Source organism: Meles meles, chromosome 1 (assembly GCF_922984935.1).
Source record: "Meles meles chromosome 1, mMelMel3.1 paternal haplotype, whole genome shotgun sequence".
Taxonomy (NCBI): Eukaryota; Metazoa; Chordata; class Mammalia; order Carnivora; family Mustelidae; genus Meles; species Meles meles.
Genome location: NC_060066.1, coordinates 114,498,040 through 114,510,152, shown reverse-complemented (window position 1 = coordinate 114,510,152; position 12,113 = coordinate 114,498,040). Strand labels below are relative to the sequence as shown.

Sequence of the window (12,113 nt, the reverse complement as noted above, 5' to 3'; positions counted from 1 at the left end):
GGTTAAGAAGTCACAAGTTACATGCTTTAGTCACGTGATGAATGGTGGTGTTTGCCAGCCCAGCAAAACCGAGGTACCCAATGAACTGACTCTTATGTGTGTGTGTGCACAGCTGCCTCGCTTGCGGTATCAGCCGTTATAATATGGGGCTCACGAAGCAGTACCTACGCTATGTTGCCAGTGCAGTCTTTGGCCTTATTGGCAGCCAAAAAGGTAATATTGTCTTTGTGACACTTCGTGGTGAAAAAGGACGCTATGTGGCAGTACCAGCCTGCGAACATGTTTTCATCTGGGACTTAAGGAAAGGAGAGAAGGTAAGCCAGAGATCAACATGGTTGATAACTGATTTATAGGTATTTGAGGATGGAGAGGTCGAAGTGGGAGAGCTGTGATGTATCATGCACAGATTGATTGATTGATTGATTTTTTTTTTTATGTATGTGCCTCTAAAAGAGAAATCTTTCTTCTTTGGGCTACTTCTAGGTAGCCAAGTATCAGGTTCTGTTGGTTTTTTTTCTGCACTAAATTCTGAAAAATTCTCTAATCAAATTCTGAAAGCCATGACCAAATAGGAGCTTACGTCTTAGGTATCCATTTGTAGTATCTACAGGTAATTTTTGTAATCACAATTCCAGACATGTTTGGTGTTCTCTACCAGTTCTTTATTTTTCAAGTTCTTTTACCTGCCTCACTGCTAGTTATAAAATTTTCCGCATTTAAAAGGAATAATACTCAGCTGTGGTAGTGGAACCTTTTTTTATTGAAATAGAGGAGGCCCAAGTTTGTTAAACTAGGCTTTGACACTTTGTGTCGCTAAGTTCCCTAAGCCTGCCATTTCTACCACACCAAATTATAGCCATTTTAGTCTTGCCCAGTCACTGTGTGACTCCCAAGAGATTAATACTTTGATACTTGTTGCCAGCCAGTTTGTAGCACCCTTATGCCGTACAGGTTGGTTTCTTTCAAGATGGGGCTCAGTTAAAGCATAGATGTGCTTATAACCCTTGATGGAATATCATTTGGTATTGACTTAGGATAAGGACTTAGTAATTTATCACTTGGGAAATTTTTTTCATACCACGCTGATGTAGAGCTTTGGAGAAAATAATTTTATCCTTTCTTGAATGTTTCGTTGCCCTGTACAAATAATAATTCCTATATGAACTTGAGATGGATTGCAGAATTTCATTATTATTTAAAGAATGATTTGGAATTATTGATGCTCTTATTTTTACTGTCCCTGATTACTTCCACATTTTTCCTTTAATCATGCACTTAACTCCACCTGTGCGTTGTTTATGATTCTTGTGATTTCAGATCCTTATCCTTCAGGGACTTAAACAAGAAGTTACTTGCTTGTGTCCCTCCCCAGATGGGCTGCACTTAGCTGTTGGTTATGAGGATGGGTCTATCCGAATCTTCAGTCTCCTGAGTGGGGAAGGAAATGTGACCTTCAATGGACACAAAGCAGCCATCACTTCCTTGAAGTACGATCAGCTAGGGGGCAGGCTGGCTTCTGGGTCCAAGGTGAGACTTTGAATCAGGTACCCAGATTTTAATCTAGTGAAGGAGTATAAGACTTAAGCTGAAGCAGATTGTTCACAAAAACTGTTGGGTGAATCAGTGGGTCTTTGGTGTACAAAACCATATAGATGGTGGAAGTGAAGGGAGGAGGGTGAGTATGAATTAGGAGATTCATTTTGTTGCTTGTCTATTAAGCCTGTTAAATATAGGAACAAGATGAGGATGCCTCTGATAAGAATTATGTAACATCATTTTAGACGTGCTACTCAAAATGGGGGGGAAAACAGATGGGACAAGGAGGACAAAACAGTCATTCTTTGCCATAAAAATTGGTAGCTTTCCTATGTCTCAGGGTCATCAGTTAGAAAATACAATGTAAAAGATCACATTTACAGTAGTATCTTAAGTGACAAAATACTGTGAAACTATACTGAAGAATGTAACAGAAGACCTGAATAGAGATACGAATCAGGTACTTGAATGGGAAGACAAAGATGGTAGTGTTTTGTAGTTAATTTATAGAATTACAGCAATGTAAGTAAGCATCCCAAAAAGGTTTTGTTGTTTTTGTTTTAAGAACATGACCAAATTATTTATAATGGTATATGGAAAACAAGTAAATCAAAAACACCAGAAATTTGGGAAAGAGGAATAATAAAAGAGGGCTGCAGATTTTTTTCCCCCCAGAGGCAGATACTTTTTAGGAGGTCTCAGGTGTTAAAATGCATTATGAAGTCATCATTTAAAATGAATTAAGCTAATCTGCTATCAAAATAGGTCTTTATATCAAAAGGACTTGAAGCCTATCAGCAAAGAAAGAAATTTATAAAGGACAAGGGTGATAGATTTGAATATTTAGATTTAAAACATTTATACATTTGAAAGAAATAGGAAGGTTGTTAAGAATAAGTCCTAAGAGTTCTCACAAGGAGGAATTTTTTTTTTTCCTTTTATTTTCTTTCTTTTCTTTTTATTCTATTTATATGAAAGGATGGATTTTCGCTAAACCTGTTGTGGTCATTATGCTATATGTACACCTTGGACTTAACCCAGCGATATATGTCAGTTATTTCTGGAAAAAAAGTGAAAGGACATTGAAAAAAGAAGTATTTAATATTTTCAATATAAAAAGGATTAATATCCTTTATCTCTTAATAGCTTACAGTCAAACAAAAAGTAAGGCCCAAAGGAAGAAGAAAGATAGGACTTAGCAGTTCAAGAGAGGTATAAGTGGCCAGTAATCCCCACAGAGCATGGACACAGTTTCTCGTTGGTATTCAGAAATGTAAATCCAATAACTAAGACAGCATTTGTAACTTCTGACATCGGCAGTGGTTTTTGAGAAACTAATAATATCCAAAGCTGAGGAGATGGCAAGACTGGCCTTCTCATTCATATCCCTGGTGGACCTGTAGACCTGTAGATTGGTGCAATTCAAAGAGATCACCTTGTCGTGATGAATTGCAAACTTTAAAAATAGAAATACCTTTTAACCCAAGAATTTCCTTCTTTAGTATTTATTCTGACCCGAGGTATATACAAAGATTTATGTATAAGAACATTCACTTCCACATATTTATAATGGAAAATTGAGAACTACTTAAATGGCTAAAGTAGAAAGATGTTTAAATGGATTATGGGATAGCTTTAGTATTATTTTGTGATCATTGAAAATGAGAACAGTCTGGAAGGATATGGAAAAATGGAAATATTTTAAAATGGATAAAAAAGGGGGAGGGTTATAAAATGATATCAATAGCATGATCCCAGTTTTCTGAAAATACCTCCGTATTGGATTGGAGCAGTATAGATGGTGGAATTAAAGGCTGTTTATTCCCTCTACACTTTTTTTTGTGCTTTCCAAATTTTCTACAAGGATCACCTCTGTAATAAAAATGTTACATCTTATTATTTGTTGAGGCCTGATGAGGTAAAGAAAATTCTGCTATGTTATCTGATCCCTTTAGGACACAGATGCTATTGTGTGGGATGTGATCAATGAAAGCGGCCTTTACCGTCTTAAGGGGCACAAGGACGCTATCACACAAGCACTGTTTCTACGAGAAAAGAATCTGCTGGTTACTAGGTAAATAAGTTTCATTTCCAGTTCTTTTCTATGTAAATGCATCAGAGAAGTTTTCAAACACAGAATTGGGTCATTCGTTCCTCATTTGTCCGCACTACCCTCAGGCTCATGTGTTAGCCTCTGCCCTCTGCTTTCCTCTTTCCTTCCCTCTTCTCCCCAGTAGTATCAAAGAAGCTATCCATAGAGTTATGTCTAGCATTTTTAATTCCCTTTTCTGATTTGTCATTTTTATCCTCTGGTATTAGCTTTTTTATGTTCCTTAAACTTTGACATGCCTTTTATAGAATGAGCTATCCGTTTTCTGAATCCCTAGAAAGTCAGGAAAACAGAATGTGGAGCAGTGAGCAGAGATGAATAAGTGTTCAATTTGCCTACCTTTTGAGAATAGACATACTCTGTATGTAGGCCTTCTGAACATCTATTAGGTTGAACCATTTGGAATTTCCATTTGTGTAGGTCAAACATAATAGGTCAAATACCAGCAATTTCATATGGTTCAAAGTAATTATCTGTCCTAAGGAATAGCCCTCCGGGAAAGTTTGGGATCCTAAGGTTTGCCAGCGGTAACTAGAACCCTAGTAATGACTCTGAAGCAGTTGTGAAGGAGCACTGAATGCCATACGATTGGTGTGTTAGTTCTTATGGGATGGAAGGCACATTTGTGTGTTGTCAGATAACACAGATGCTGTGAGAGAATGACTAAGGTTCTAAAAGAATATACGCATTTAGCTTAGGGAACAGTTGATCCTTGAACAACAGGGTTGAATCGGTCAGGCCTGCTTGTATGCATTTATTTTTTCAATAAATCCAGGACAGAACTGTAAATGTGTTTTCTATTATGTTTTCTATTATTCTTAATATTTTCTTTTCTTTACTTTGTTGTGAGAATATTACATACAAAATATGTGTTAATGAACTGTTCACGTTACTGGTAAGGCTTCTGATTAATAGTAGGCTGTGAGTAGTTAAGTTTTGGGGGAATCAGAGGTATTTGGAGATTTTTGACTATACTGGGGGTGAGGGAGTTGGTGCCCCTGGCCCTCTCGTCGTGCAGTGGTCAACTGTGTCAAAGAAAGGAAATGGCACAATGAGGTGGGATTGTATAAGAAAAACTTTTATAAATCATGTTTTTGGGGTTTTGTTTTGTTTTGTTTTTTTCCAGTTTGGTCATGAAGGAGGATTATGTTAGATTTATATTAATGGGGAAGCAGGGGAGAGGCATTTGAGGCCAGAGTAGAGCTCATTGGCAGGGAGACTCAGAGCCAATGAAGGAGAAGTTTTTAAAATAGTGCTAAAGAGCCTGATTTTGATTCTGTAAAGAACCTTGAGCTAGTGGAAGTTTAAAAAACTTAGATTATCTGATAGTTTATTAGCTGTAACGAAGACACAGGGAATGGACAAAGAGACTGGATAAGAAGCTATGAAAATAGTTCAGGCAGTAGAACTTAAATTCAGGTTCATGGACAGAAGTGGATTGGAAGGAGTCAAGGCCTCACAGAGGAGGCATTTTTCAGGATGTGGGGACCAGCTGGACATGGAAGATTGGAGAAGAGAGGTGAGAGATTTGTGTCAGTCAGTGGGGGAATGTGGGTGCTCTGACAGTGGGCCATAGGTCAGCGTCTGTGTTCCTTGACATTCTGAATTCAAAGTTATTTCTGTACTTACGGTGAAATATTGTGTTTCCTACCTAATAATGGAAAGTTAGGATTTTATATTTAAAAAAAAAATACATATTTTTCCTGAAGACACCACATGAGTCCTTGACCTCCCATTTACTGATTTTTCCTAATAAAATTTTCCCATTTCTTTTTTCCAGTGGAAAAGATACCATGGTGAAATGGTGGGACCTTGATACCCAGCACTGCTTTAAAACAATGGTTGGCCATCGAACCGAGGTACATGTAAGGTCACGGGCCCAGGGAAAGAATGGCAAGGCAAAAAGATGGTTTTCTTCCCTGGGCCTTTCATGGCCCTTTGTTTTTACTGCTTATAGTAATCATCATGTGTTGTCTTGAGAGATGGAGAGGTTTGGAGCGGATAGAGCTACTCTGGTGTTCAGTAGAAATCGGCCTTGGATAAGTTTCTAATCCATGAATATGAGTTTCATTGATTTTAAATAACATATCCACCTTTTTGATGATAGGTTTAATGCCAGTGTATATACAGTGCATGGCCTGGTGACGTGTAAACAGCAAACCTTAGTCATTATAATAGTTGCCTGAACATAGACATTTTCAGTAGAGATCATGGAATATTTTTTATCTTTGCATCCTCTTCCATGCTTTGTTCATAGCAGGCTTTCTTTTTTTTTTTTTTTTTTTTTTTTTTTTAAAGATTTTATTTATTTATTTGACAGAGAGAGATCACAAGTAGGCAGAGAAGCAGGCAGAGAGAGTGAGAGGGAAGCAGGCTCCCTGCAGAGCAGAGAGCCCGATGTGGGACTCGATCCCAGGACCCTGAGATCATGACCTGAGGCGAAGTCAGTGGCTTAAACCACTGAGCCACCCAGGCGCCCCATAGCAGGCTTTCAAAACCGTACCTGGAATTAATTGATGACAAAAGCAAATTAGATTCTGGGACTATTGATTCGCAACAATACTTTTCATTGTTCTTAGATGTTTGAGGCTTAAAATTATCCCATAGACATCAGTGGGGTGCCTTCTATTTGCAAGGCATGGCTGAAGCAAAGAAGTACCGGACTTAAAATCCTCATTTGAGTGGGTTCTAGTTAGGAATTTTGCTGAACAGCCATTATCTAAATTTAAGGGTAGGAAATTACAGAGAAACTTCTAGTTCACTGCATAATCAACAGTTCTACCACAGGCCATGTTTTCTTTCCAAAAGTGAGATCTCTCTCTCTCTTTTTTTTTAAAGATTTTATTTATTTATTTGATAGAGCGCACAAGTAGAGTGGCAGACAGAGAGGAGAAGCGGGGAGCCCAGCACGGAGCTCGATCCCAGGAACCCAGGATCATAACCTGAGCCGAAGGCAGACAGTTAACAGACAGCCACCTAGGTGTTCCAAGGTTTCTCTTAGTGTATTTTGAAAGGGTTACCTTAATATTAGGCTTTGCAAATGTCAGAGAGATTTCACTTCAAATAGTATACTTAGATTTTTGGATGTCACATCATATATACTAGAGTCTCCTAAAAATCATATTATTTGAATCTTTTTATACTCTGTAGGTGTGGGGGTTGGTGCTGGTATCAGAAGACAAGCGACTCATTACTGGGGCTTCTGACAGTGAGCTGAGGGCTTGGGATATAGCCTATCTACAGGAGGTAATTGGTTGGTTTTGTTTTGTTTGTTTGTTTTTGGGGTGGTTTTTTTTTTGATCATAGGCAATGCCATGTTTTAGCAGTGTTACAGGCTCATTGAATTTTGAATCAATGGTAACTACTGAGTACTTCCCATAGCACCAGAAGGCATTTTAAAACTTCTAATCAGAACTTTTTCTTCATTATTAGTTTAGTTACCCTCCTTTATTTGAACTAGAAGGCTAGTTTTAGGCTTACACCTTCTGGTGATGCTAATGTTTTAGTTTGTGGGGTTCTTAGCCTTTAGTTTGTGGGGTTCTTGGACCTTCGGGTGTCCATGGATGGACTTCAGGATATCTGTGACCTTTTCCCCTCAGATAAAAATCTGTAAAATTTGTGTCTGTGTATAAACATATGTTCTGAGAAGATGTGTAACTTTCTCAGATCCTCAAAGATTTTGTATGGAAAAAGTTTATGGACTGCAGGTTTAGCTGGAGTTAGGTGTGTAGTGTTGTGTTCCGTAGCTATTCTAGCCGGTTCTTTTGTAGTAGGCTGGGCTTTATCTTTTCTTCATGTCTGGATTGCCTTTGTAGTTCTTTGTGCCAGACTGGCATCTTTCTTCCAGAATATGGCAGTTCTTTCACGTAAGAAAGTTTTAAAGTTGATGAAGAATCAGTCATCATTTTTTCACCTCAGTTTAAATTACTAGGTTACTAAGCCATAGTCCGTGTATTTCGGAAAGTTACCGGAGATAGCATAGTGAATACTGTTTTGTTTGCATTTGGCGTAGTCAGCTTTTAACACACTCTGGTTAAGTGTCCTACAGCTGAAGAGGTTTGGTCAAAGAGAGCACTTATTCGTGGCCATAAGAATGGATTTCCAAGTCATTAGGGTTAAGAGACATCTCCTGGAACACATTGTTTCAGCTTCTATTTTCCCATTTTTATAAAACAGGTGGCAGACTTAGAAGAACCAGAGCCCAAGAAAAGCAAAGGGACTTTCCCTGGAATACAGGACACACAGCCTGAGGATGGCGTCCTGGAGACAGACGAAACTCCTGAGGATGTAATTCTTTGTCTTACCCTCATTTGTGTTGAGTCATGGGAAAAGCGAGAATTGGAGATTTTTTATTTAAAAACTCACAGTTATTGTCATTATAGGGAATATCTTTGTCACCTGCATCTCTTTAGAATCGTACTTTTTCATAGGTTTGACAACTTGCATTTTACTTTGGTCTTCTCCCTTGCTTTTTCCATAGCGCATCCTTACATGCAGAAAAGCTGGTTCCATCATGCGGGAGGGAAGGGACAGAGTTGTGAACCTTGCGGTCGACAGGACAGGCAGGATTCTAGCTTGCCATGTGAGTACCAGTTGTCAGAGAAAACAGGGACGGGGCTATTCCTTTCAGAGACTTGTGCTTGTTTTATATTCCATGTAGAGATTAATTTTCCCCCAGTTGTCTTAACAATTCATTATGTGCTGCGGTGTAGACTTATAATCTCTAGCTTTTATTAGCGTAATACAGTAATAGTTAATATTATTGTTCTTATTGTTAGCAAGCATTAAATGCATACTTTTCTGAGCAATTTAAAAGCATTAGCTAGCTTCTTAATTTGGTCTTCAGAGCAAAGCTGTGAATAGGAAGTGGTATTCCCACTTTACACATGAGACAGCCGTCCCGGAGGGAGGCAGCTGTCCAAGGTAATACAACGCGTAAGGGAAGAAAAAGGAACATTATTGTTTTGGTCTTACTAAGAAAAAGCTACATTACAAATTGCCTTTCCTGGACTCACATCAACTTTCCCCTTTCTAGGGAACTGATTCTGTGCTAGAAGTGTTCTGCATCCTTTCCAAAGCAGAAGTTCAGAAGAAAATGGATAAGAAGATGAAGAAAGCTAGAAAGAAAGCAAAGTGTGTTTTTTTGTTTGTTTTTTTTAATATTTACTATTAATAAAGTATCTTGAATGCGCCACTTGGTACTGATAGAAAAACTATGGCTTCTTTAAAGAAGTAATTACTCTGTAAGCAGTTACTTTTAAAAGCTAGAGAAGATGTTTGCAGTGCTGGGAGTCCACGTTTTACATTTCCACAGCTTCATAATTAGCATGTTGCTGAGTCATGAGCTCAGAACCACATAGAAAGGCTATACAGATTTTTTAAAAATAGCATCTGAATGATTTCTGGTTCTCAAGCCAGCAGGTGTCTTCAGTGCCAGCAACCCAAACAGAAGGAAGTTGGGTCGCATAATGCTAACCTTGGGGGCTATGAAGAGAAGGACTATAGAATAGACATTGGGGCAACATCAGCTTGGAACAGGTTAACTATAGTAACCAAAGAAATCAGTTCCTCGGTGGTTAAAATTTATCAGGGCTCAAAGAAAAAGTCACCTTGATAAACCTTGTATGACCTTTGGTTTATTTGACATAGTTGGACTTTTAAGTGCAGGTTAATTATCTTCTAAAAAGTCCTGAAGTTAGAAAAGTTCACCAGGTACATTTCATTGGAATAGTTTGAATTACAAAACTTATTTGCGGGGCGCCTGGGTGGCTCAGTGGGTTAAAGCCTCTGCCTTCGGCTCAGGTCATGATCTCAGGGTCCTGGGATCGAGCCCCGCATCGGGCTCTCTGCTCAGCGGGAAGCCTGCTTCCTCCTCTCTCTCTGCCTGCCTCTCTGCCTGCTTGTGATTTCTGTCTGTCAAATCAATAAAATATTTAAAAAAAAAAAAAAAAAAAACAAAACTTATTTGCCCCAGGAAATTTTATGGGATGTTCCCTTCAGAATCCACTTATTGAGAATACCGATTAAATGGAATAACATTTTATGTCACTGTAGTTCACAAACAACATACACTTCATTATCTAATTCTCATGCTAGTCCTGTGTGGTTAAGGGACTCTCCCAGGATCACACAGGTTATTGGTCGCGGAGCCACAATTTGGCTCACGTAATAGCAAAGCATCTTCTAGAAAAGTCATCATCTTTTTTTTTAATCCCCCTCTAGATTAAATTCTTCCAAAGGGGAAGAAGAAGACATTGAAGTCAGTGTCGAAATGACTCTGCAAGATGAAATCCAACGGGTGACTAATATCAAAACTTCTGCCAAAATCAAGTGAGTAGAAGTGTAATATCTGAAGTGCCTGAGCAATATTGTAGAAAATAGTAAGCTGCAAGGTTGTATTGGCTTTTTCATGCTAATTTTGGGCAGTCTGAAGAAATTACATATTTGGAGACAGTGATCATGGCATGCCTGCCCTCACCATGGACCTTATTCATCATCTCGGTTTTATTATAATAACAGTTTCTATTTATTTAGTTTTCTTTCCTGCTGCTGATTAAAAAGAAAAACGTGTACCCCATGCTCCAAAACATTTAAGGTCACTTAGAAAAATTACATACATAAAAGCAAGATACCCATTAGATCCAGTACCTGAGCCCAGGTGTTTTTGGGCTACTGTCCAACACGCAGAGCACTTTTGTGAAACTCTTTATACTTGCTCAAATGTCACATAAGTTGAGGACGCTGTGAAGCCTTTTTACTGGAAACAGTTAACCTTGTGAGTGAAGATGGTGGCAAGAACATTTATGAATTACTTTCTCACGCAGATCCTTTGACTTCATTCATTCACCTCAAGGAGAGTTGAAGGCAGTCTTCCTGCTGCAGAACAACTTGGTGGAGTCGTATTCGCTGCAGCCATCTGCGCCTGCTCCTCAGCCCGTCAGGACAAGCAGAATCACCATCGGGGGTCACCGCAGCGACGTGCGGACCCTGTCGTTCAGCTCCGACAACATTGCTGTCCTTTCAGCTGCTGCAGAGTCTGTGAAGATATGGAACAGGTTTGTGAAATGGTGCTCTCCATGGCTTTATCCAGTCCTGTTGGCTCCCGTGTGAGTGAGGTTCCAGTACTCTTGATGGTGTCTCTTGATTGTGGGCTTGCGGAGTGTAATTGCTTTTTTAAATTTGGTGCCAAAAAACAAACGCAAGCTTGTTCCATGTCTGAGGTTTGTCACTGTAGTTGGCTAGAGGAAAACACACAAATAAACCACCTACCATTTAAATTCTAGTAGGCTCTTAATGCTGTCCAGTATTTTTACTGTGATTTTTCATTCCTTTCCCAGATGACTATTGTACACCTCTTCTCTCCTCAACCCCAAACCCCAAACCTTTAAGCTGGTGACCTTCCTAATTCACTGAAAAAAGGAATCATCTAAAAAACATGTGCTCCCAGTGTATCTGGCAGTTCACCTGCATCTATACCCATGCAGTCTTCTTCCCTCCTGTTCCTATGTTGGTGCTCTAACCAACACTAGCCACAGCTTGCACCTGTGATCCTGTCTCTGCTCGCCTGCTAGCTGTTGTCCTGCTGCATCTTTGACATTCCTGCTCCATGGGATCGTTTCCAGCAGCATATAAGTATGCTCTAATTCCGCCCATCTGAAAAGAAGTTAATAGCCCTGTCTCCTCCTCAGTCTCTCCACTTACAACCCGTCCTCTAATTTCTTTTCTCTGTTCTGTCTTCATCTGTCTCCCATCAGGCCTTTCCCCACCTTTTCACCACAGCAGCTCTTGTCACCTCATCAGTGATCTTCATATTTCTGAATCCAGTGACCCGTAAGCTTCATGTCGCACTCTTCTGAATTGATAACTTTCTCCTCTTTAAAGCACTTGGACTCTCGTTACTTCCTCTTCCCCTGCTGGCCGTTCCCTCTGTTTGTGCTGGGTCCTGCTAACCTTTCTGACCTCTGAGTGTTGGAATACTTCAGGGCAGAGTCTTTGGACCACTTCTCTGTCTACTCACTTCTTGAGCTTTCTCTGAGCTGACGATGCATGAACTTCTTCCTCTAGCCTTAGCCTCTCCCTGAACACCAGACCCTTACATCCAAGTCTTTCGTTTGCATCACCACCTGGCTGGCTGATTGGGTAGCTCCATTTTTTATATGGCCCAAACCATGCTCACGATCTTATCTCTCCCATGGTCTCCCCACCTGTTGCTGCTACAAACTTTCCCCATCTTTGAAAGTAATTACTTCCTTCCAGTTGTTCTCCCCCAGATGCTGTGGCCATTCTCTCCTCTCCTAGGTCCAGGTCACCAGCAGATCCTGCAGCTCCAGCTTCAGAACTGAGCGTCCAAGCGCGTGTCATCCCCTCTACTGCCACCCGCACTCGTCCGCCATTGCCCCTCCCCGGCGTGGTTGTGATAGCTTCCTGGCGGGTCTCCCTGCTGCATGCCCCACTGGAGTCTCTTGTC

At 39.9% G+C, this 12,113-nt stretch overlaps 1 protein-coding gene across 2 annotated transcripts in view; it reads left to right on the top strand.

The window, feature by feature from the left end:
• The window catches only part of WDR3 (WD repeat domain 3), a 30,327-nt gene that overhangs the window by 2,799 nt on the left and 15,415 nt on the right, over nucleotides 1-12,113 (top strand). For both annotated transcript variants that reach the window (XM_046027201.1, XM_046027192.1), the window contains exons 2-11: nucleotides 113-314; nucleotides 1,318-1,527; nucleotides 3,492-3,610; nucleotides 5,427-5,505; nucleotides 6,797-6,892; nucleotides 7,823-7,933; nucleotides 8,127-8,228; nucleotides 8,682-8,779; nucleotides 9,869-9,976; nucleotides 10,471-10,701. In XM_046027201.1, coding sequence (XP_045883157.1) covers nucleotides 144-314; nucleotides 1,318-1,527; nucleotides 3,492-3,610; nucleotides 5,427-5,505; nucleotides 6,797-6,892; nucleotides 7,823-7,933; nucleotides 8,127-8,228; nucleotides 8,682-8,779; nucleotides 9,869-9,976; nucleotides 10,471-10,701 — 1,325 coding nt within the window. In that variant the 5' untranslated portion in view covers nucleotides 113-143. The remainder of the gene's footprint in view (nucleotides 1-112; nucleotides 315-1,317; nucleotides 1,528-3,491; nucleotides 3,611-5,426; nucleotides 5,506-6,796; nucleotides 6,893-7,822; nucleotides 7,934-8,126; nucleotides 8,229-8,681; nucleotides 8,780-9,868; nucleotides 9,977-10,470; nucleotides 10,702-12,113) is intronic.